We start from the raw sequence: 24,325 nt of genomic DNA on the forward strand, positions 1-24,325 counted from the left end.
CAGGCTTAGTGTGTTCTTATAGTTTAACCTTTAGGTTATGAGAGTGGAATCAAAATATTGTATTGAACCACAAGTTGAAGCGGTTGGGGGAACAAAGTTTCCAAGCTTCATCAATTTGATCAAAACCGTTCCCACATTTATTAATTAAAAACAAATGTTCCTGATATTGTTTAATTGCCGCAGGTTGAAAGGTGAGACACATGGTCTCCTTTATCTTAAAGTGAGAGAAAGGAGTAGCAGCTAAAGAAGAAACAAGCCTTCTCTCTAGGATCCTGAAAGAAATGTTCATGTGTAAAATCGGTTAATTGGCAAATCCAGAGGCTGCTTGGGGGCCATTATAGTTTAAAAAAATGTATTTTATTGTTTTCATAGATAATACAGTACAGAACACCATCATGAGCTAGTATTACATGGTACATCCTCAGTATACAGTCAAACACTGTTAGCACTTTCAGTCCATTAATTTGCACTGAAACAAATCTGTTGTCAAAACCCCACTTAGTAACCATACGGCATTTCATATTATTCCACTTCAGAACCCTCATCGTCCCGGTCTCGTGGTGGATCACATATGTCTCCCCTAAATTTGTTCCAAACCCCCCAAACTTTACTCCATTTTCGGGGACACCCAAGATTGATGAACACCGTTCTTTCGGCTATCATGGATGCATCCACGTTCCTGCACCATGAGGCTAGAGAGGGTATCTCCGCCGAACCCCACCTTTGGGCAATGTTTCGCTTAGCAACCATAATCCCCAGCGTGGACCAGTTCTGAGCCTGATGAGTAAGGTCATTGGGCTCCCACACATTTATTAAACACCTCCTGGGCTCCGGTACCAGTGACACTCCCTCCGATTGCGATATTGTCCTCATCACTTGCATCCAGTAGTCCATAATTTTGGGACATTGCCATGTAGTGTGGAAAAAGGTACCCTCATCCCCGCAGCCATGTTAGCAATAAGGGTGCAATATTTTGCCTATCTTGTGCAGGGTGTGCCTGGTGTAGTAAGATCGGTGTAGGATTTTTAGCTGTACTAGCCTAAGCCTTGAGGGTATGCCCACCTCCCGTGGAGAGGCTAATGCTTCCTGCCATTCCGAATCGTCAGTCACCTACGTCATGGGACCATTTGACCCTTAGGGGCCCTGTGGTGTCTGGCAGGTTGTTTACCAATTTACGGTAAGTGAGTGATATCGCCTTCTTATGCATGCATTCAGTTAATAGTCTGTCCTCGAGAGGTGATGCCTCCGGGACTTCAGTACCGGGCGGCAGGGCCGTCGTCCACAGGGGCTTAATTTGTGTGTACCTAAAAAGTTCAGAGGGTGCCAGTTTATATTGTTGCTGAAGACGCTCAAATGTAGCTATTTCCCTTCCGCTTCTTGTCCCAGAGTGGCGTTAGTTGGGTTATGATCCCTCGCCATCCCAGTTTAGCCTGAGCTGCATGTCATATGGTAACAGTGTGCCTCACAGGTCCTATTACTGCTGGGGTTAGTTTCCGGTTGTAGAGGGAAGACCGCATACCTTTCGATCCTAGTACTGATCTATCCGCCTTAAATGCTGGGTCCGACTGTGGGGCATGCAACCATTGGTTATCGACCTTCCGTTGCGCCGCCCAATAATATAACTGTATGTTTGGGAGTGCTATCCCACCATCATACCATCTGCGGACCAACTTGAACTGCGCAATGCGCGCCGGTTTATTGCCCCACAATAGGCTGGAAACCTGGGCCGCTATTGCCGTGAAGTAATTTGGCTGTACCGGGTACGGCGTATTTTCCAGCACATATAAGAAGCGCGGAAGGGCCATCATTTTAAAAAGTGCTGCCTTTCCCAACAATGTTAACGGCAAGGTCCCCCAGTGTTGTGCATCTCTTTTAATCCGATCCAGCGGGGGCTGCAGATTTCTTTTAAAGAAATCTACAGAGTCGACAGTTATATATAAACCCATATATTTAAATGCGCCTTCCGAAATCTGGAGCTGGCAGTCCGTGGGGAGCTGCGCCGGGGGGCCGTGCAGCACATACAGAACAGATTTGGACCAGTTGATGGTATTACCGGACGCCCTCCCGAAAATTGTGCAGATATTTAGATGAGTCAGTATGGAACGCCTGGGGGCGGCCATGTACAACAGAACATCGTCCGCATATAGGGAGATGCGATCTTCCCAATATTCTGTCCATTTGATTCCCCGTATCATTGGCTCCCACCTTATCCATGCCGCCAACGGTTCCAGAACCAAAGCGAAAAACAGCGGTGACAGGGGACAATCCTGGCGCGTGCCCCGAGCCAGAGGGAAGTCGTCAGAAATGTGTCCATTAGCTGCAACATGAGCCATCGGTTTGGTGTAAAGAAGACGAACCCATGCACACAAATTGGGTCCAAAACCCAGGTGACTTAGTACAGCAAACAGGAAAGGCCATTCGATCATATCAAATGCCATTCGCGCATCCAGTGATAGTATAACAGCCAGTTCCTGAAGATGGGCAGTACGGGCCAGCACCCTGTGTAAGCGTCTCAGGTTGAGGGACGTATTCCTGCCTGGCATGAAACCAGACTGGTCTGGATGTATCAATGCCGCAAGGTGTGGTGTCGGCCTGATCGACAATATTTTAGCAAGGATTTTAGCCTCTGCGTTAATCAGTGATTTGAAGTGCACTCTCCGGCAGGCTTTCCAGGTTTCGGGATAGTTACTGTGGCCATACGCTGATCCAGTGGGAGTTCACCTGTCTTTAAGCTGTCAGTGAACATGCGCAGCTGGTGCGGGTCGATGGCCCCTGCAGTCTTCTTATAGAGTTCAACAGGTATCCCATTTGGCCGTGCCGCTTTGCCCGACTGCAGCGACCCGATTTGAACCTGCAACACTTTCACCGAGAGATCCGCCTGGAGCTCAAGTGCCACCTCAGGGGTGAGCCTGGGCATATCAATGTCTTTTATATAGGTCAGTGCTTCTTCTTGTGCCATCTCCGAGGCTGACGTATACACCCTTTGAAAATGACATGCAAGTGTGTGTCCTATTGTCCGTGGGTCAGTGGTTGCCCGTCCCTCCTCCATGGAAATATGTGCTATCTATCTAGTACCTCTGTCCCTCTTGTCTAGCCATGCCAAGAGTTTCCCAGCTTTATTACCGGTTTCATATACTTTGTGTTGTGTGGCCGTTAGCTGTTGTTTGGTCAGTTCCCGAAGATACTCCCTATGCTGCTGTTGTTTAAGAAGCAGGTTCTGGGACGTGTCAGGTGTAGGGTCATTGGTGTGTTGGGTCTCTGCGTCTTGTAATTCTAACTCCAGGTTCCGCAGCTCTAGCTGCTTCTGCCGCTTGTGCGCCGTAATTGATGCAATGGCCTGCCCTCGAAGGACGGTTTTGTACGCCTCCCATAGGGTGGTTGGGGAGCCAACCGACGTGCTGTTCGCTTGAAAATAGTGGACTGTCGCCTCAACAACGTCCTTAATCTTAGGGACTTGTAAATAGCCCGGATATATCGGATAGACTCGTCGCTGCGCCTTGTGGTAGTATGTGTACTTGAGTAACAATGGGGAATGATTGGAGATACCTCTGGGTCTAATCTCTATGCTTTCAATATTTTGAAGGCTACCTGCTGACGCCAGGAAATAATCTATTCTTGTCAGGCTATTATGTACCCCAGAGTGAAATGTGAATTGTTGTACTGTTGGGTGGTGCTGACACTATACATCAGTGAGCCCAAGTGCATCCAGAAAGCCCCCAAGGCGAGACACACCCGAGCCACCCGCTCTCGCCGGGTGTCGGTCAGCAGCCCCGTTCATAATGGTGTTGAAGTCCCCACCAATTAGTAGTTCCCCTTTCAGGAGGTCAAGCAAAAATTCACGAAGTTCCGGGAGTGTTGTCACATGCAGTGCAGGGGGAATATAAACTGAAACTATATTATTAGCCCACCCCTCCCAGTGACCAATTATGGCTGCAAAACGCCCATGACGATCAGTTTTGGTTTTGTGCACTATCAGTGGGACTGTTTTTTAACCAGCACACCCACCCCCCGAGACCCTGAAGAAAATTCCGAGTAAGCTAACATCTTGTACCCCCATCTGTCCATCACCTTACTTGTGGTGCCAGTGAGGTGTGTTTCTTGTAGGACTACCACCAGAGAGCCCCGTTTGATGCATTGCAGAACCAGGCCCCTCTTTATTTTGTCTCCCAGGCCACGCACGTTCCATATGAGAGGGAAAGAGGTGCCACCTGAGCCGAGGGGCATGCGCCTGGCGCAGGGTGCAGCAGGACAGTAAACGCCATATCTAGTGAGGTGTGCAGGGCATACTAGGGATTCGTAAGTGCAATGCAGATGCTGCGAACTGTACATAGGTGCTATATTTCCAAGTGCTGTACCTAAAACTAAAACATAGGACTTGACAGAAATTTTAAAACAATCGCATCCCCCACACCCCCTTCCCTGCCTCCCTGTCAGACGAACGCGTGCTTCGGTCAGCATGCGGTCAGCAATGCTACAATTATGAAACCGCGGCTGTGAACTAAAAACAGTAACATACAAAACCATGTAAACTGACCTTTCCCCCTCCCTGCCTTCCTGCCCAGCAGACTCATAACTGCCCGCCTCCCCAACTTAGTAGAGTGCTCAATCACAGCCCCAAAAAATTACTTGTGTGTGAGAGGTCCAAGGACGGTCGTAGTCCTCCCCCACCCCAAAAGAATACTTCGCTTAAAGTTTGGTTCATGTTCCGTAGTCTGTTGGTCCATGTGTGCGCTTTTGCACCTCATTCAGTCTCAGCGATCAATCAATGGTCTCGTATAGCTTCACTCTTCGGCCTCACTCTGATGCAAATTGTTTTCTCCTCGCTGCTGCCCATGGTCCCCAGGTTCGTCGGCCATCTCGCGTAGTCGCTGGTTCCTCTCCGTTCGTCTGGGTCCTCCCACCTGTCGCTATCCCTCGATCCAGTCATGTACCTCCACCGGCGTGTCGAAGAACCACGTTTTCCCATCCGCTACCACACGCAGTTTCGACCGGGAATTACATTGAATATGGCAGTTCTCGGGCTCTCAACTCTTTCTTAACCTCCATAAAGCTCCAGCGGCGTCTGTAGACCGCCATTGTATAGTCCTGAAAGAAAGACACAGTTGAGTTCTGAATTTGGAGCGGTGGAGCCACCATAGCAGCATGCAATATAACGTCTCTCTCTAAAATTGAAGATGCAAGCCAGCATGGGTCTAGGGGGTGCCCAGGTTTGGGCTTACCTCCCGGTACCTTGTGGGCCCTCTCGACGGAGAAAAAGGTTGATAGTCCCCTGGGTTGGAGCCTTGACTTTGAGGTCCTGCACATACAGGTCCATTGCCGGAGTTCCTTCACTTTCGGGAATTCCTGTAATTCTAACATTGTTTCGGCGTGAGCGCCCTTCCTGGTTATCCAGTTTTGCTGCCATGAGCTTATTCTCCGCTTACAGCCGGCTCACTGTTTTTTGCAGTCCTGCAGTGTCTTTCGTGAGGGTATTTGTAACTTGTTCGACCTCCGTGACCCTGGCTGTCATTTGTTGAAAGTCTGCTCGTAGGAAGGAGACTTCTGCTGATATGGTTCCCACCTTCGACTGGACACTGGTGAGGGCGGTATTTATGTCCTCCAGAGTCAATTTCTGGGCACCTTCCCCCCCTGGGGCCCTATCCGCCGGATCTTTCCGCTCAGGCAGCGGCGGGAAGTCCTTTCCGTTGGCAAACTTTTCCAGCTTGGACTGGGTGGCCGATGTTCGAGGGCCCCTGCCCGCCATCTCCTCCCCCCAACAGCTGTTGCGCGTCCCGGTAATGGCCGTCGCCTGCCGTGAAATCACATATTCCGCATGGCCTATTGGTTTTCCCAGTGCGCCTCTTAATATCGTTGTACTGGTAGTGGACAATCAAGTGGGGGGGGGTAGGGGGGTGTTTTCCATGCAATTTCCCTGCAATACACACTGTGTAGTCTTATTAATTCAGGAGTCAGTGAATCTTCACCCGCAACTCACCTGAGGATTGTGGTGCTTGCTAATTGCTTACAGAAACGCTACTTCACTGCAGGTTTCCAAGCCTTCAAATTGCGGGGGGGTGTATCTACCCCTCTGCCGGTGGGCCGCTCTTTTGTGCCAACGTTGTTGTGGGTCCTCCTCCCCTAGTTCTGAGCGCCGGGCCTCTTATGCAATTGAGGACCCGGTTTAACCTCTACATGTAGGCCGCACTGCACTGTTCTCAGGCCTTGAGATTGCGGGGGGGGTTGTATCTACCCTTCCTTCGGCGGGACACCCATCTGCCCGGGTGGGTCGCTCAACTGTCCAACTTCACTGGGGGCCCTCCTTCCCTAGCACTGAAGGCCGGGCCCCCTGTGCAATTGAAGACCCGGCTTCACCTACATGCAGGCCGCACCTCACTCTCGTCCTCTGCGGGGCTCTCAGTGCGAGGGGTCCTCAACGCACCTGTACGCCTCCGCAAGACTCCCCCGGTCCGCCGCACACACAAGTCCTGTCCGCAGGCGCAGGATCTCTTCTCCTCCGGTTGCCCATCGCTCCGCAACTACGGAGGGTGCCGCACTCGAGCCCCGGTGGGGATGGTGGGGGGCAGAGGGGAGAGCAGGCAGGCAGCGCTCGTTACTCCCCCACGTCCGCGAGTCCAGACCGGAGCAGCTTCTCCCAGCGTCTCAATTCTTGCAGCAGGGTCCCCAGCAGGGGCTCCTCCAAATGTATGACCCGGCTGCAAGAGGGCCTGTAGGCCGCTGCAGTCTCCGCTCCGCCACAGTCAGTACTTCCTGATGTCTGTTGCGGACCAGTGTCACTTCTGAAAGGCGCCACTCGCTCTCCGGCGTTCGCGACAGTCTTTTAAATGCAGATTATATAACGGATTGGCGTGGGGATCTATCGAGTCCTCGGAGCCCTCTTAAGCAGCAGCCATCTTGCTCGGCTGCAAGCCACGCCCTCGCAATTATAGGTTTTAAATGAATGATGGAATCTGGAATTCATAATTTTAAAGAAAACCTTTAAAAAATTGTTACACTAGCTATAATTATCCCAGCGCATTACTAAAAACAAGTTTTGAAAGCACTGTAAACATTTAAACAAAATACTTTTACACATTTTGCGGCAGCCTGTGTCCACCCTCTTATACTGTGTGTAGTACATTTTAAACTATTGACTCACTTAGTTCAGTGTGCTTTCTGTCACAGGCATGTAGTCTTAGAACCCACTATAAATACGCCACTATTTCCGTGGACTCGGACCAGTATTCAAATAAGTGACTGTCCTAGTACACCCACAGATATCTGAAGTGATCGCTTACACCAATCGAACTGTCCCGCCAGCAAAAGCGTTTCCCACAGATGTTTTTAAGTTGCCTTTGTTTTTCGTTGAGGTATGTGCATTATATTTTATATGCAATTACCAGTAGGGCAGAGGCGAACAAAAGATTTACAGAATATATATATATTTTTTTTAGTCACGTCTCTAACTTCACCCCCATACTCGTTGGCCAGGGCCCCATCGTACTCATGACTGTAGTTCCCATCCTTTTCTCTATGCACTTCGACCGCTGTATGAAACATAATTATTCCTGAAGCATGTCACAAGATAGTACCCACCTTTTGATAGTTGTATAAAACAGTGGAAATTACATTGGATTTAAGCAGTCAAATCAAAGAGTCAAGTTAACGCAGCCCTGTTCCTTTTGATTCCATAGGAGAGGGTGAACTTAGTTGTTCACTGATATTATATGAATTTTAACAGAAACAAACCCACAAAAATGCTGTTGCTAGCAATTGTTCCCGAGTCAATCAAGGGAGACAGAAGTACATATTTAATAAAAAGATGATACCTTTGCATAGAATAACAAGGTAGCTTTATTCAGACCCACCAGGGAGGCAAGTAGACACAGCAAAGTCCCAGCTCTAACTGGCATCTCTAGACAATTAACATTCCCTTTGATGTCATCTAGCATTCCTAACAGAGAATGCTAAACTTAAAGGAGAAGATACAACACATCTCCCTTTTCATAATAAAAATTGAGAAAATAAACAAGGAACAAAACCAGTAACAAAAAGAAAACAAAACAGGTAAGGAAGGAAAATTATCTAGCGCAATAATCTTGAAAATATAAAGAATATGTGAGATATCACTTAGCAGAGTAATCTTGTAAATACAAAGGAGGTCTTCTAGCTCTAGTGCTGTGGAAAAAAACGCTCTGTGACAAACCTTTCGGCTTAACACAAACATCAGAACATTCCACCTTACCATCCTCCTTCTCACATTTTGAAAGCCAAGACATACTCCAAACATCCCCCCCCCCAGCAAGCATTTCAACATTCTTCATGACTTTGACAATACGTCTGGGCCCAAAATACGTTGACTCACCCTTCGGTGACCAAACAGCTTTCTTCACAAAAACAGTCACCAACCTTACATGGAATCTCCTTCACCCCCCCCCCCCCTTCACCCCCTTCTTGACATCAAACCTCCGCTTGTAATTATCCTGATAATTCGTCACTCTCCAATTATTGACCACACGACCTCTGTCATTCACACTCAACCACAAAGGATTCAATTTAGAACTAGACACTCTGCCCTTCAATTTTTTAAAAGGTGAAAAACCCGTCACACTGTTAGGAGTGGTTCTGTGCGCCCACAACTTTTCCCTGAGAACAGGCTTAAGTGGAACCCTCAATTCCAACGCAGTCTGGGCAGAAGCCCTAATAAACCTGTTCATACTCTCGACCAAACCATTGGCCTGGGGAGCATAAAGAGCAGTCTTCTGATGGGTGATTGACAAATCACTCAAGATATCAGCCATTTCCTGTGAGGTGAATTGTACCCCGTTATCAGAAACAAGGATGTCAGGAATCCCTTCGCAAGTGACAGCCTCTTTAAGAAATTCAATAAGGTTCCTGGTTAACACTGAGCCCATACAAGAAGCAGATAACCATTTGGACGTATAATCCACCAGGACAACAACAAACCTCTCAGAAGGAGCCAAATTATCAAAAGGGCCAACAATATCCACAGCCAATTTAGACCATGGACGCTCTGGAATAGCAACAGGAGAAAGAGGAGTAGTTCTCACTTTCATTGACTTATCATTCCCTGCACAAATGGTGCAATCCCTGATGGTTAACTCCTCTTGTCGGTCCACCTCAGGCCACCAATAGGACTCAGTAATCCTAGCCTTGGTAAGACTACGCCCAAGATGTCCCTCATGAGCCAGATTTATTATTTTCTCCCTCATCAATGGAGGAATCAACCTGTCACCACGAAATAACTCACCTTGAACAATGTTAAGCTCATCCCTGACATTCCAATAACCTTTAGCTTAATTTAATCAGGAACATCTTTTAAAACTGGCCAAGCATTGACAGTAAACTCCATAACAACAACTCTGGCTTCATCACTTGAAAAACAGTTTCTCCATTCATTCTCATTCAACGTAGATTCTTTCACCCAGGAAACACTCTGGGACTCGGAATCATTAACCACATGCTTCTGAAGAGGTGACCTCGAAAGAAAATCAGCAGGAACATTTTTAAGGCAAGGTAAGTATTCCACACAAAAATTGTACTCCATAAGTCCCTCAATCCACCTCTTGATCCTTGGAGTGGTGCACTCAACATTCCTACAAGAAAACAACTGTACCAAGGGTTTGTGGTCTGACCTGACCAAAAACTGCAGACCCCACAAATAAAATCTAAAATGCTTGATAGCCCATGAGCAGGCCAGAGCCTCCCGCTCTATCACCGAATATCGCTCTTCAGCACCCTTCAATGACCGAGAAGCAAAACCAATGACCCTCTCAGTGCCATCAACCATTTGCGAAAGAACCGCCCCAACCCTCGTATACTGGCATCAGTAGTCAAAATTGTCTTCTTCAGCACATCAAAATGCCCCAAAGTTGGCATTTTCGCAATCTCAGCCTTCTCAGCTTCAAAAGCTTCACTACACTCCATGCTCCAGTTAAAAGTAGCCCCCTTCTTCAACAGAAGTCTGATTGGCTGCATAACACTTCCAAAATTGCAAATAAACTTGGAATAGTACTCAGACAATCCAATAAAGGATTTCACCTGGTCTTTATTCGAAGGAGGTGGGGCCTGCAAAATAGCCTCCACCAAATCTAATTTAGGACTGATACCCTCTCCAGAAATGGAGTGTCCAAGATAGGATACTGAATTTACACGAAATTTGCATTTCTCTTGTTTCAAGGTCAACCCACATTCCTCCAACCTTGACAAAACAGTAAATAAGATCTCATCATGTTTGCTGACATCACTACCATAAACCAGGATGTCATCCTGAAAACGCAGAACGCTATCAATTCCAGATAAAACATTGTTCATCACCCTCTGGAAACAGCAGCCGCACTCGCCAAACCAAACGGCATCCTAATGAATCTGTAAGCGCCTACCGGAGTTACAAAAGATGTCCAATGTCTCGAGTCCTCATGGAGCATATTTTGGTGGTAAGCTGCCGACAAATCCATCACGCTAAATACACTAGCCCCACCCAACTTCGTCAAAATCTCATTAATGTTCGGCAAAGGTTGCCTATCAACCCAAATTGAGCCATTTAAACTTCTCAGGTCCACACACATCCTAATTTTGTTCCCCTTATCCTTGGGTGCCAAAACAATGGGTGCAAGCCACTCTGAGGACTCTATTTCCTCAATTACCTCCAGCTTTAGTAACCTGTCAATTTCCTCTTGGAGTGGTATTAAAATGAGGTTAGGCACCTTCCTTACTTTATGCACAACAGGTCTAACATTGTTCTTCAGGATGATCTTGTGTTTGAAACCATTCAACAGACCAAGTTTGTCACTAAAAACCCCGGGAAACTTCCCCATAATATCATGAACATCATTCTGTTGGGAGACCAACATAACTTGTTCAGGTGCATTTGGAATTAAAACAATCCCAAGGTCCCTCTGATGCCAGCCAAGAAGATTGTCCCCACGTTTAGCAACATAAACCTTTCCCTCAGTTTCTCTGTCTTTAAATAAAATAGTCTGAACAGAATAGCCAATCAGATCAATTTTCTGGCCGCCGTACCCAACCGGATTAATGTCAGGCGCCAAAAGCTTGATTCGGTCAATCAAAATTTGAGAACCAAAATGTATCACTTATTAAGGTAAACAAAGAACCAGAATTGGCCAAAACAGGAACTAACACATTCCCAACATAAATGTCACAATTTGGCATTGACACGGCATCGGAATCCACAGACTTCACATCATTGACCATATCAGGTGGCATGTCCGTGACGCAATGCACAGCATGCTGAATGCACTCTTCATCATCATCCACAAATTTCTCCTTGTTGTTCTTGCACATCTGGGCATAATGGCCTTTCTTCCCACAGTTCCTACAAACAGTACTCCTCGCAAAACAGTTAGGAAAGTTCGGTCCATGCTTTTCACTTCCACATCTGGGACATTTAAATCTACTATCCTTATTAAAACTGTAATTCTGTTTGGTTTTATCAGTTTTCAACTGAACCCTTTCTTGTTTCACAAGGGCCTTACTCACTGCCGCAACCTGTACCTCAGGCTGAAAAATCTCCTGGTTCTCATTGTTGATCTTTGAAACAAGCTCAGACTGACTAGGACCCTTCCTTATCTCTTTCAGCCAAGTAAATGTATGCTCCACACTCGACAATGGTTATAGCCTCCTTCAAACTTGGGTTCTTCGATAACAACTTTTCCTGGATTTTTTGATCATTGATGCAACGGACCAGTGGGTCACGGATGAGGGAGTCAGACAGCTGCTCGAACTCACAAGTTTGTGCAAGAGATTTAAGTGCAGACACATAATTTCCAACTCTCTCACCCTTCCCTTGTACACGCATGAAGAATTTGTGCCTCTCCTTGACCACATTAATACGTGCATCGTGATTTTTTAAAAGGACACTAATTTCATACACATCACTAGGCTCTCCAGCCCTTCTGCCAATTGGTATAGGATCCAGACTCATATATGTTCCTCCCTTCAATGCCCAGGTTATTCAATAAAACTGCTTGTTTCCTAACAGCAGAAAACTTTTCACCACCAATAGCCATCAAATATGAATCGAAAATCGGTTTCCATTTCTCCCAAGGCAAAACTGGTTCACCCTGTTCACTCAAAAATGGTGGTGGTTGATTCATCCCACTTGCTGCAGTCATCCTGGAAGAGAAAGTAACTAAATAAACTAACCCAACAGGCTAAAATAATGACCAAAGATAAATAAAGAAAAAATAACGAGCTGGAAGTACTGAATAAAGTAAAACACAAAACAACAAACCAAAATAAAAAGATGATACCTTTGCATAGAATAACAAGGTAGCTTTATTCAGACCCACCAGGGAGGCAAGTAGACACAGCAAAGTCCCAGCTCTAACTGGCATCTCTAGACCATTAACATTCCCTTTGATGTCATCTAGCATTCCTAACAGAGAATCCTAAACTTAAAGGAGAAGATACAACAATATTCCCTCTATTTGTGGTCAAATGCGCTCTTGAAATTTCTCCAGTTGGTTGTTGCCTCGTGCAGATTGTTGCAGTTGAGCGACCACTGCATATTTCACAGGTCTGTTTATGTGGGGTTGGTTATAAATGTCTCCACTGTTCACTGACCTGCTCCAGTTAAAGTTTTTGATCATAGGTGTACTACTTTAAGTGCAAAAAGGCCCTTTGTGTTCCAGAGGCACCATGCTTCTGGTGCAACATTCCCAAGGTTCCGCCATCATGTTCTCCTGAGCAAAAATGAAAGCACACCTCTTCTAACTCTAGATCACTGACTACAAACAAAACCTCAAACACACAAAATGTTTTCTTATTGCTCTTACCCTTGAAGTGTTAGTACATTAAAATATGATTGCTCCCGTTTAGAGGAAATCAGAGATTCACAATTCCATAATTTATTTAGTTTGAAAAGCTTGGTTATGAAAATGCTTTGCTTACTATTTAAAGGCCAAAAGAATTCAGTGCAACCACAACTCCCTTAATGCATGATCATGTAAATGGCGTGGTCGCTGTCTAATGGTATTGGGGTTAACTCTCACTATGAGACACTTCCTGGCCCGAGCCACCATACCTGCCTTTTTCAGTAGTGCCTAGAAGCATTTTTGTTCTGCAGTGTACAGTGTACAAATTAAATTTGATGTGGTTAGTCAGGTATGATTAGCATTGATGTTAGCTTGAAGATGGGAATGTAACAATTAACTGAAGCTGTTTCAATTTCTGGTATTTAAGTCCGCAGGATTCCAAAACAATGATTTTATAATTAAGAGATTCAAATAGGTCTCGATCAACAAGAGATTTTATTAAATACATTGGTGGTTCAATTTGAATAGTAAAATGCAAAGGAGAAGTCCTTTTACAAGATTATTATATTGACTTGCAAATTATTAATCTCGTTGGCCAAATAAGTTGTAAAGTTCCTTTTGTGTATTGAATTTACGTTTACTATTTTTGAATTTCAGTGTTTGGTTTAGCTAATTTGTAATAAGGAACACTAAAAACACCTACAAGTAAGTAATATACTCCAATCTAAATATATCTAACACAGACTTTTTGTTGGCAGACAAAAGAAGTTACTGGAAGGTGTTTATGCTATGGGTTTCAATAGACCATCCAAGATCCAGGAGAAGGCCCTCCCAATGATGCTTGCTGACCCGTGAGTAACAACACATCTGGTTCAAAATATTTACTTAGTAATAGGATTATAACCTGCACACCATGAATATTGTGGAAGTTTCTATCTCATTAGATCAATAGTTTTCCTAATGGCGCAGACCCGGTTACCCTGACCATCTCCTGTCAGGTAAATAAATCAAAATTAGCATGAGACCAAAGAATTGTCGCATGAATACAAGGTGCGCTTTTCCCCAGCCCAAAACTTGGTACTATATAATTGCAACAATGTTTACAAAAATAGTTTTCATAACATAACACGTAAAGTTTCAAAATGATTTTTTTTTCATCAAAATGCAAATTTTCAAGAACTAAGCTCAGAATTATTCCTGTAAACAGAGATTACACAAACATAGTGATAATCTTATGACATCATATTTATTGAACAATAAATCAAAATGTAGATTCTTTCTTCGCGTCTCAAACTCCAGGAAGTGTTTACATATCCCAATGCATTTTGAGAAGACCCTTCATCAGGGGAACACTAAAAATAATGAAATAAGTTCTTGAATCAAAAAAACTGTGTATAAAATATCACATTATTTCGCTCTGCAGGCTTGTCAGAGACAGTCCTGTGTCCCACAGGCAAACTCTATATGTATGTATTTAAAAAATATATATCTTTTGGATTTGTTCAAGCTTATCACATGATCAATGTGAAAAGATCATAAGAGGTGTGCAACATAAAAGGAAAATAAAGCTGTGTGGTGCGTTGAAAACCCTATGCCCAACCAGCATGTTGTGTGGAAATAGAACTACACCTTATAACCCAGAGTCTTCAAAAAGTGCCAGAAGTCACCTAATACCTCACCTATACAAGTATGAAAACAACAAATGTTCAAAATTGCTGGAAATGAGAACAAAAATCCATAAAGAACTCCTACGGACGTGGACTTAATACCATCCAACCTATATCACAATCTAATGCTACTTAACTGCTCTGAAAAAGTGTTACTCACATGAGAGAATATCTACAATCGTCAGGTTTCCTTATTTCATCCCCGCCCGCAAAGAAGTCAGGTTGATAATACAGGTCCAATATTTTACACCAATTGCATTGGCTCTATAAACAAAAGGGAACCCAAAAAAGAGTAGAGGTTTCCTTTTATTGCCCAAGTTATAGCTATGAATCTTCCTATCTGTGTTAAAGAAACAGGAGTTACCTTCTATGATTACTTCCTTCTTTAGTAGGACTTCATCCTCAATGCACCAACCTAACTAAAAAACACACAAGAACGAACCAGTTACAAAAACATCGTTCCCGAGCCCCAGTGCACCTGCTCCTGACACAACTTACTGAATCATGAACGTCCCTGCGCACGAGCGCCTCTTGCCGCCTCCTTGTTTGCCGCATAAACACTGATAGTTTCTAACGCAGTATTTTTAAACCTAAAAGTGGCGCGAAAGTCCCAGCTTCTCCACATCTCTTTTAGAAATGTTAGGCCCCTATATGCGGGCCAACGAAGATTTTCTTCTCCTCGGAGATTTTAATATTCATACTGACCAACCTGACTCCATTGGGACCAACGGTTTGCTTACCGATATGACAACCATTGGTCTCACGCAAAGGAATCAGGACCCCACTCATGAAGGCGGACACTGTATCGACTTGATATACACCAATTTCGATAATATATTGTGTCATAAACCCACCAAAGTCAACTGGTCAGATCATTTTTTATTACATTTTACTATTTTTAAAGTTAATAATGGTCCCCAGAAGAAATCTCTACCCTCCACTACACGTAGACAGTGGCAGAAACTCACGCTAGAGGCGCTAGAAAAGGTGTGGGAAAAACCTGAGATTAGAGATATTGAGGATGTAGAACATAAGCTAACTATGCTTCAGCGTTCGCTAACTGTGGCCATTGATAAAATTGCCCCTTTGAAAACTTTTAGACAACTACCTGTGGCCAAACAGGAAAAATGGTATACTGAGGCTCTCAGGAAAGAGAAACAAGAATGCAGGAGGATAGAGAAGAGATGGAGGAGATCACACTCGGAGGAGAACAATAAGGCACATCGAGCAGCTCAAACCAATTATTACAAACACATCAAAGCTGCCCGCAAAAATAACATTGCCCAACAGCTCATAGAAGCTGGAAACTCTCCTAAAGAATTGTATAGGATTCTGGACACATTTGTAAAACCTATGGCTTGTATAAGTCCAGATGACTTCTCACATAGTCTATGTGATGAGGTCTCATTATACTTTGAAAACAAAATAGAGACCATCTATGAAAAAATGTTAGTATCCCAACTAAATAGCGATACTCTGAATGTCTCCTCCCCCAACGAAAATACCAACCTTACACTAACTACATTTCCTCCTATTAATACTGATGAGCTCCATACTATAATGACCCAAATAAAATCTGGATCGCCGGATGACCTTATCCCTGTTAAAACCTCAACCTCCCTCCGTACCCTGCTAGTTCCCTACATTCAGGATGTAATTAATCAGTCTCTCAAAGAGGGAAAAGTACCAACTGAATGGAAAACTGCAGTGGTGAACCCTATTCGCAAGAATGCGGCTCTCCCGTGGACGGAACTTTCCAACCTCCGTCCCATCTCCCTTCTGCCGTATTACAGCAAGATGGTCGAAAAACATGTTAATGCACACCTGTCTAATTACATCGAGGCAGCGGGCGGCCTAGACCACTCGCAATCTGGTTTTAGGCCCAACCATAGCACCGAATCAGCCCTCCTGTCAGTGACAGATAACATCAGAATGTCACTGGACAGGGGGAGCTCAGTGATTCTGGTGCTATTGGATTTGTCCGCTGCCTTCGACACGGTGTCGCACAAAATTCTCCTCGACCGTCTGAAGGGAGTGGGAGTAAGGGGGACCGCTCTTGCGTGGCTTGAAAGCTTTCTTGAAGGCAGACAACAAGGTGTCAAATTAGGCTCCCATAAATCTGTCTGCAGGAAGCTTACCAAAGGTGTGCCACAGGGCTCATGTTTGAGCCCCACGTTATTTAACGTATATGTGGCCCCTCTGGCTGAGATTATTAGATCTTATGGGTTCTCACCTATTTCCTACGCTGACGATACTCAGCTGTTGTTTCCCTTTCAAACCATCACACCTGCAGTCATGCAATCTTTTCAAAACGGCATGAGAGCGGTGGCTGGTTGGATGGCCCAGAACTTCCTCCAGTGCAATGTGACCAAAACGGAGGTCATGTTGTTTGGAGGGGCCACCCTGCTCTGGTCGCCGGATTGGTGGCCACTTGAGCTAGGACCTGTCCCATCGCCCAAACAGACCATCAAAAATCTGGGGGTACGCCTGGACCAAACTCTGATTATGAAAGATCATGTCAGCCAGGTCGCGGGAACGTGTTTCCGCACAATTGGTCTCCTACGGCGTATCTTCCCTTTCCTACCGAACATCCATAGGAAAACGCTGGTACAGGCTCTAATCCTTGGGCGGGTAGACTATTGTAATAGTCTACTTAGCTCCGCCAATCAGGAACAACTACGCAGACTGCAGGTGGTGCAAAACACCGCGGCAAGACTCATCCTGAATGCTCCTCCCCGTACCCCTTCCCGCCCTCTCCTCTCCCACCTTCACTGGCTTCCAGTGCAACAGAGGGTGAGTTTTAAACTCTGCTGCATTATGCATAAGTGCATTTATGGATCTGGTCCTAAATATCTAAAAGATATTTTTTTCCTCTACTCTCCCGGACGTGCTCTGCGATCTAGCAACACTATGTTGCTACATATACCGAAAGTAACCAGAGCAAGACAGGGAGGCCGAGCACCCTCCCTAAAAGGCCCCTTGTTGTGGAACTCCCTACCACCGCAGCTGAGACAAATCTCCAATCTTTTTTCCTTTAGGAAGAAACTAAAAACTTTCCTGTTCACATCTGGTTAACCTGACTTCTCTCTCTGTTATTCCCTCTATATAATTTGTCCCTCTCACTCAGGAGCCACGCGCGGAGATATCCCTTCGGGGCTGATTCAGGCGCGTTATAAGAATATAAATAAAGTTGAATGCGCCATGGATATAGAGGACAGACTCACTAAGTTCCTTTAATAAAGGGAACGCTATACTTTACATTAGAAAGTTAACTGAAAACATCCCTAAAGGGACCCAGAATGCTTGAAAAAAACTATTAGAAATAAAATATGGAAAAAGGAAAATATTTGGGTGATTGGAAATAAAAAAAAAGAATGTGGATAGGTCACTCGAACCCAAACCCAACTGTTACATCTCTAGAGATATATCAGTACATCATAAATAAACATGTGTGAAGCTTAAAAACACCCAAAGTACATAATTGTTCACAAAATCAATAACCAAACAGTCGAAAGGCAAAATACACGAAAGTCATCAATATAATGTACAAAAAAGCAAGCCATTTCTAGCTTATCGTTCAAACAATGAGGTATGAGAGTATTGAGTGTATGTATCCAATATGTTTCTCTTTGCGCCAAATTCTTGTGAATATTTACATGAGGTGTCAATGTGATTTTCTCAAGTATGGTGGAACGCAACTGCAGTATTGTGCGCCTTTGTTCCACCCAGTGTGCCACCAAACTTGATTTAGTGTTCACTGTCCTAATGGAGCATCCTAGGGCCGGTTTCTGGCTATCAGCCGTCTTCAGCCAGGATAGCTTGATTCCGGTCCAGGAAAGACATGGCTTGGCAGTTTGGGCTGGACTGTTCCCATGAGGCACAGGGTCAAGGCTGATTTGCATATGGCCATGTCTGAACTGGGGTGGTGTGGAGTGCAAAAAAACGATGGATTTAGGCCCAGATCTTTGTACTGGGGTGAATGTATGACATTGTTCTGCATTCTGTCCATCAACTGTTGGTTTTGCAGTAGAATATTTAATGACACAGACTTCCCTCTTTGTCTTGGTTCTCGTAATCTTCTCCAACCGTTGTTCCCGCTGTAAATGGGAGACCTTCTGTTTGGCCGCTGCGCGGGTGATGTACATTCATTTTTCTAATGCATTCCTCAAGATGTTCTTTAGAACCCTTCCACAATAGTAAAATGTCATCAATGTATTGAAGGAATAACATGAGATTGTCTGTCCAGGTTTGGTCGTTCAGTATATGTGTGTCTTCGTATTTCACCATGAAAATATTCACATAAGTGGCTGCTACAATTCAGTTTGTACCACAGCTATTTTTCATGGAAGGGCCAATTTTTCTTACAACGCACAGGCACATCAATGGGCTTTACGGGGGCACCCACTTAAGCGAATATTTTCATGCCACGAACCCTACCCCGGCCCAGGGCAGTGTAGCTGCCACTGGACCCGGTCCGCGGTACTACTCCCTCTGTGTCCACTGCGGCCCAATGGGACCGCTGATAGGCCAATTCGTCTCCCCCGTGGCTTGATGAGACCACCGAGAGGCCTTCTGCAACCCGAGCTGGGGGAGTAGCCTCCGCACCTGCCAGACACCCTCACCTCACGAGCCGTCTCCATGAGCTCCCAGCCACCGTCTCAGCAACTCATCGGGGACCCCAGGTAAATCTCACCCACTCGCCAGCCGCTGCTCCAGGCTTCCAGGCTATGGCGCAGTTCAGCCTCTCCCAGGCCGCACCCTGGGCTGCCGCCACCATGACTCTGCAAGCTGAAATGCAGGGCCAGAACTGGGTGCAGATCGCAGCCCCCACATGCACCCCACCCGGGACACCATCTGGATACAGGAGAAGGATCGGAAGACAGGATAAATGCAGGGCAAGTGCTTAGGCTGGATGGAGCTTCCATTTAGGAGGCCGATAGTCTGCCGGGAGGCTGAGCCGGCCCGGGAGTAAGCACTGCAGGATTGGGATCGACGTCTGGATCTGGAGCATTTATGACCCCTAAGCTTCGATTGAGGCTGCTTACGAGCTGCCTCGCTGGATGAAGAGTCTGATTCCCGCCGAGGCGGTGTGTAGGGACCCAACCTCACCGTCCCATCTTTTCACTGAAACACTTCCTCCAGCGAGTCAAAAAAGTGGGTGGGGGATCAGTACACCACCCGCAACCGGGCTGTATACAGTAGAGCACATGGGAGTTTAAGATCATGAAGACTAGCCCTGGCCGTCAAAAATGACTGTCTCCGTTGCTAGACCAGCTTCAGCGGCGGGACAAGGACTCCGGGGGAAGCCAGCTTTCCAGCCACTGAGTAAGAAATTGCTCCACATCCCCCCTCACACCCCTCCGGGAAGCCCACAAAGCGGAGGTTGATATGCCTGGCCCTCCCCTTGGCATCCTCCACTCGTGCCGCGAGGCCCGCTGGGTTGTCTCAAGGGTGGCCACCCGCTTCTGTAGAGTAGCAACATAGTCTTCCACTCCAGAGATCCGTGTTACAGCCTCTGTGATGCGAGCCGCAGCATTCTGCAGATCCTGTCGGAGGAGCATGACATCGGAGCCGATCGCCCCAATTTTAGTATCAAGGACATCCCTGGACTGTGAGATAACAGCCATGAGCGCAGCATTATCTGGCATGTCCAGTGCAGCCCCTGCTCCCCTCCAGGCCTGCAGCAGCGGCCCCAGGGCCTGTGTATTTGTCGAGTGTGCTCTGTTTGGCCGAGCCCCCACCCGTCTGTCATGGCGGCCACAGAGCCCTTCTGTTCCCAGGCTACTCAACACTGGTTCTTCAAGCCGTTGCGTCAGAGGACTGCGGGCCCGTCCGTGTAAGGGAAAGAAGAGGCACGCTCCCACGTGCATAATGGGCCGACACAGCCCCCTAGTCCAGAGGATAAGCAAGGCGGAGAGTGGCCACAAAGACATAGACACGGGGCCCGCGTGACCCGATCTGGCCACCGATCGCGGGACCACCAGTAGACTGGGGAAGGCGCAACAAAAGAGGGGAGCCCGCAGAGGATGACCAATGCCAGACAAACTGAAGTCAAGGGCAACCGCCCACTGCAGAGGGGCCACGCTGACTCAACGAAGCCCCTGCACCGTCTCAAGGTTGGTTATGGCCACCATTAACATAGTTTACAGTCAGGGAGCCAGGGGGTCATCCAACACACTCTCCAGGGCCCCTTCATGTGTCCACCTCCTACCTCCAGGAATCACTGGTAGTGGCCAACGACCGCTGAGAGCTCTAGCTGTCCCACAGGCCGCCTACATCGCCGACGACCCGATATGGCCACCTGAGCGAGTGCGCAGCGCTGTCAATATAGAGCAGAGGGCGGCTCTCTAAGCATCCGAGAGCTCAGGGGGCACGGACCCTACACTGGCCCAGGGCAGTGTAGCGCCCGCTGGACCCGGTCCGCGGCACCACTCCCTCTCAGTGCCCTCTTCCCGCGGCCCAATGGGACCACCGATAGTCCAGCTCGTCAAACCCCCCCGTGGCACGATGAGACTGCTGAGGCCTATCGCAACCCAAGCAGGGGAGGATCCACCGACACCCTCACCTTACGAGCAGGCTCCACGAGCTCCCGGCTACCGTCTCAGCAAGTCATCAGGGACCCCAGGTACGTCACACTCCGCTCGCCAGCACGGCTCCAGGCTTCCAGGCTACGGCGCAGTTCAGCCTCTCCCAGACGGCATCCTGGGCCGCCGCCACAGCGGCTCTGAAAGCTGAAATGCAGGGCCAGAACGGGGTGCAGATAGCAAGCCCCACACGCGCCCCACCCGGGACACGATCTGGATACAGGAGAAGGATCGGAGGACAGGATAAGTGCTTAGGCTGGTCAGTGCTCGCCTCGCACACGTCCGCCATCATGGCTTTGCAGGCCATGCCCCCCCCCTTTCCAGCAGTTTTGAACATTTGTTGTTTTCATACTTGGATAGGTGAGGTATTAGGTGACTTCTGGCACTTTTTGAAGACTCTGGGTTATAAGGTGAACTTCTATTTCCACACAACATGCTGGTTTGACGTAGGGTTTTCAACGCACCGCGCAGCTTTATTTACCTTTTGCGTTGCACACCTCTTATGATTTTTTCACATTCTTCACGTGATAAGCTTGAACAAATTCAAAATATAATTCTTTTAAATACATACATATAGAGTATGCCTGTGGGACATGGAACTGTCTCTGACAATCTTGCAGAGCGAAAGGAATGTGATACGTTATACACTGTTTTTTTGATTCAAGGAATTATTTTATTATTTTTAGTGTTCCCCTGATGAAGGGACTTCCAGAAATGCATTGGGAGATGTAAACGCTGCCTGGAGTCTGAGACTCAAAGAAAGAATCTACATTTTGATTTATTGTTAAATAAATATGATATAAGATTATTACCCTCTGAGGCGAAAAGCCGGAGGTTCTTGCTCTACCGTTTGTAATACCAGCAGCGCTTGCCTCGCTTGATTAAAAAGCGTTTTATTCTGCATTTAACTCGTGGAGTATTTTACCTTTAGTAACTTTTAAAATTCAGCGCTTGCACTCTGGAATTGTCTCCTCTGCTCCCTCTGTTGTCTGGGCCACTCTCAGCTGAGTATCGACGCTGAGAGTTGGTCCCGGGGAGGCGAGGGCAGGACAGCGGCCATATTGGGTCGGGCTGCGCCGTGAGGCGCTCCAGACAGCATAAAAGGGGAAGGGCCTTTCCGCGCAGCGGACGCGCTGCGGACGCGCCGGATGCCCGCCGGAGTCACGCCAGAGTCCAGCCCGTCTGCGCCCGTCCGCGCTAGTCTGGGCTCTGGCATACCCTCCTGGCATAATCTTCTGGGGTGAGCAAAGCTATCTTTTTTCACCATGGTAATCTCATACTCTTTTGTTGAGTTGTATGCTTTGCGCAACTCCCCCAATACCAATTGTTCTTTATATCCTCTCCTCCCCACTAAGTTTCGTTGTCCTCACTGTTATTATTCATTGAAAAATCCAACCATGTGCAGATCTTTATGTCACCACGGCAGACGAAATAGACAGGCGATCCCCAGGATAATTTCGCCTAGTCTTCCACTAAGCTTTTGGAGCATAAATTGTAGATCTTTACCTCAACACAGATACAATATATTTGATTTTCTTGCTGAGCATCAACCGGATGCGATATTTTTGACCGAGACGTGGCTCAGGGACTGTTCAGGGCCGGATATTGCAGATGCCATCCCCGCTAATTATGCTATTCTTCGCCAAGATAGAGTTTCTGGCAGAGGGGGTGGAATTGCAATTATCTACAAGAATATATATAATTGTAAACTGGTTGATGCTACCCAAAAAGATTGTGAGTCAGCTTTATTCCAACTGTCTATAACCCCTCAATTTACGTTGTCAGGTTTACTGGCATATCGTCCCCCTGGGACAGCGAGTCATTGGATAACTTCACTACCTGACCTACTAGCCCCAGTCCTGCTTAAAGCATCTAATTTCACTATTCTAGGAGATTTAAACATTCATTTGGATGATAACGAATGCTCTTATAGAAATCAGATCTTTTCCACCCTAGAAGCTTTTAATCTTCATTTACTCAACACTGGTCCCACACATTGTGCCGGCCACCTACTTGACCCTATTTTTAAGAATTTGCCTTTAGATTGTTCCCGTGAAGCTTTACAAATTACTTGGTCTGATCATTTAGCTGTCCCTTTCACCTTAGATATGGCTGATACAGTAACAAGATCTCTGACAGGAAAACTGGGGCCATCTCGGAATTGGGGGAAGGTCAGCATTCCAGAACTTAACAAACTACTGATCAAAACTCTTCCGTCTATTGAGGCATCGATTACTGTTCTTGATGATGTTACGAAACTTTGGCTTACTAATGCTGTAGAACGGGCGTTACCAATGACGTCTAAGTCTTCAGTTATACATCATCCTCCTGCTCCATGGTACTCGGAACAACTTAAGTGTCTTCGCTCACAATGTAAGATCCTGGAGCGAAAATGGAGAAAAGGCTACTCTCCTTCCCGTAAAATCACATATAAAGAAGCCTTAAAAAAGTACCACAACAGCTGCAAAACGGCTAAAGCAAATTACACCACGAGAACAGTGACTGATGCACAAAACTGCCCTAAGGTATTATTCTCTGTCGTGAAAAAATTGACCGGTGCAAATTCCACTCCCCCTCCCCCGGCTCTTGATGCCGCACAATGCCAATCCTTGGCAGATTATTTTGTAAAGAAAGTGGATCTTATCTATGACCACTTTTCTCCATGTTCTGAGACCACTTTCATCTCTCCAATCATGACCAAAGAATTAGTGAATGCAACCTCTGATGCCACCATCACTATCTGGCAGTCGCTAGACACCATTTCTTTTGTGTCTTGTCTAAACAGCGTGCGTTCTGGCTCCCCACAGGATGTGCTCCCGGCCAAAATCTTAAAACAATTGGATCCCCTTACCCATCCCATTTTTATTAAGCTACTAAACACCTCTCTGAGCGAGGCCCAGGTCCCTCAACCTTGGAAACACGCCATGGTGGTACCTTTACTAAAAAAATCAGGTGCTGATTCTTCCAACCCTGCCAACTTTCGCCCGATATCCCTGCTGCCAATCTTTTCGAAGATATTGGAGAGACACATTAATTCACAGCTTTCTAAACTGGTCGAAAACACCGCCTTTCTCCACCCTTCTCAGTCGGGTTTCCGGCCTAGGCACTCAACTGAGACAGCACTCCTGGGGGTAACGGAGAGTCTGAGGCACGGTGTCGACCAAGGTAAAACCATGGCGCTCATCCTGTTGGACTTGAGCGCAGCGTTCGACACCGTGTCACACTCCATCCTTATTGACTCTCTGAAATCTCTAGGAGTAGGTGGCCAGGCCTTGGCCTGGCTGGTGTCTTTCCTTAATGA

The 24,325-nt window shown here is 46.5% G+C and overlaps 1 protein-coding gene across 3 annotated transcripts in view; it reads left to right on the plus strand.

Annotated features, from left to right (window-relative positions):
- The window catches only part of LOC144824974 (ATP-dependent RNA helicase DDX25-like), a 2,510,053-nt gene that overhangs the window by 613,322 nt on the left and 1,872,406 nt on the right, over positions 1-24,325 (plus strand). For all 3 annotated transcript variants that reach the window (XR_013609216.1, XM_078683906.1, XM_078683905.1), the window contains exon 5: positions 13,532-13,624. Coding sequence is in view for 2 of the 3 variants with exons in the window: in XM_078683906.1 (XP_078540032.1) it covers positions 13,532-13,624 (93 nt within the window). In the remaining variant the exon portion in view is untranslated. The remainder of the gene's footprint in view (positions 1-13,531; positions 13,625-24,325) is intronic.

This window comes from Lissotriton helveticus, chromosome 3_1, assembly GCF_964261635.1.
Source record: "Lissotriton helveticus chromosome 3_1, aLisHel1.1, whole genome shotgun sequence".
Classification (NCBI taxonomy): Eukaryota; Metazoa; Chordata; class Amphibia; order Caudata; family Salamandridae; genus Lissotriton; species Lissotriton helveticus.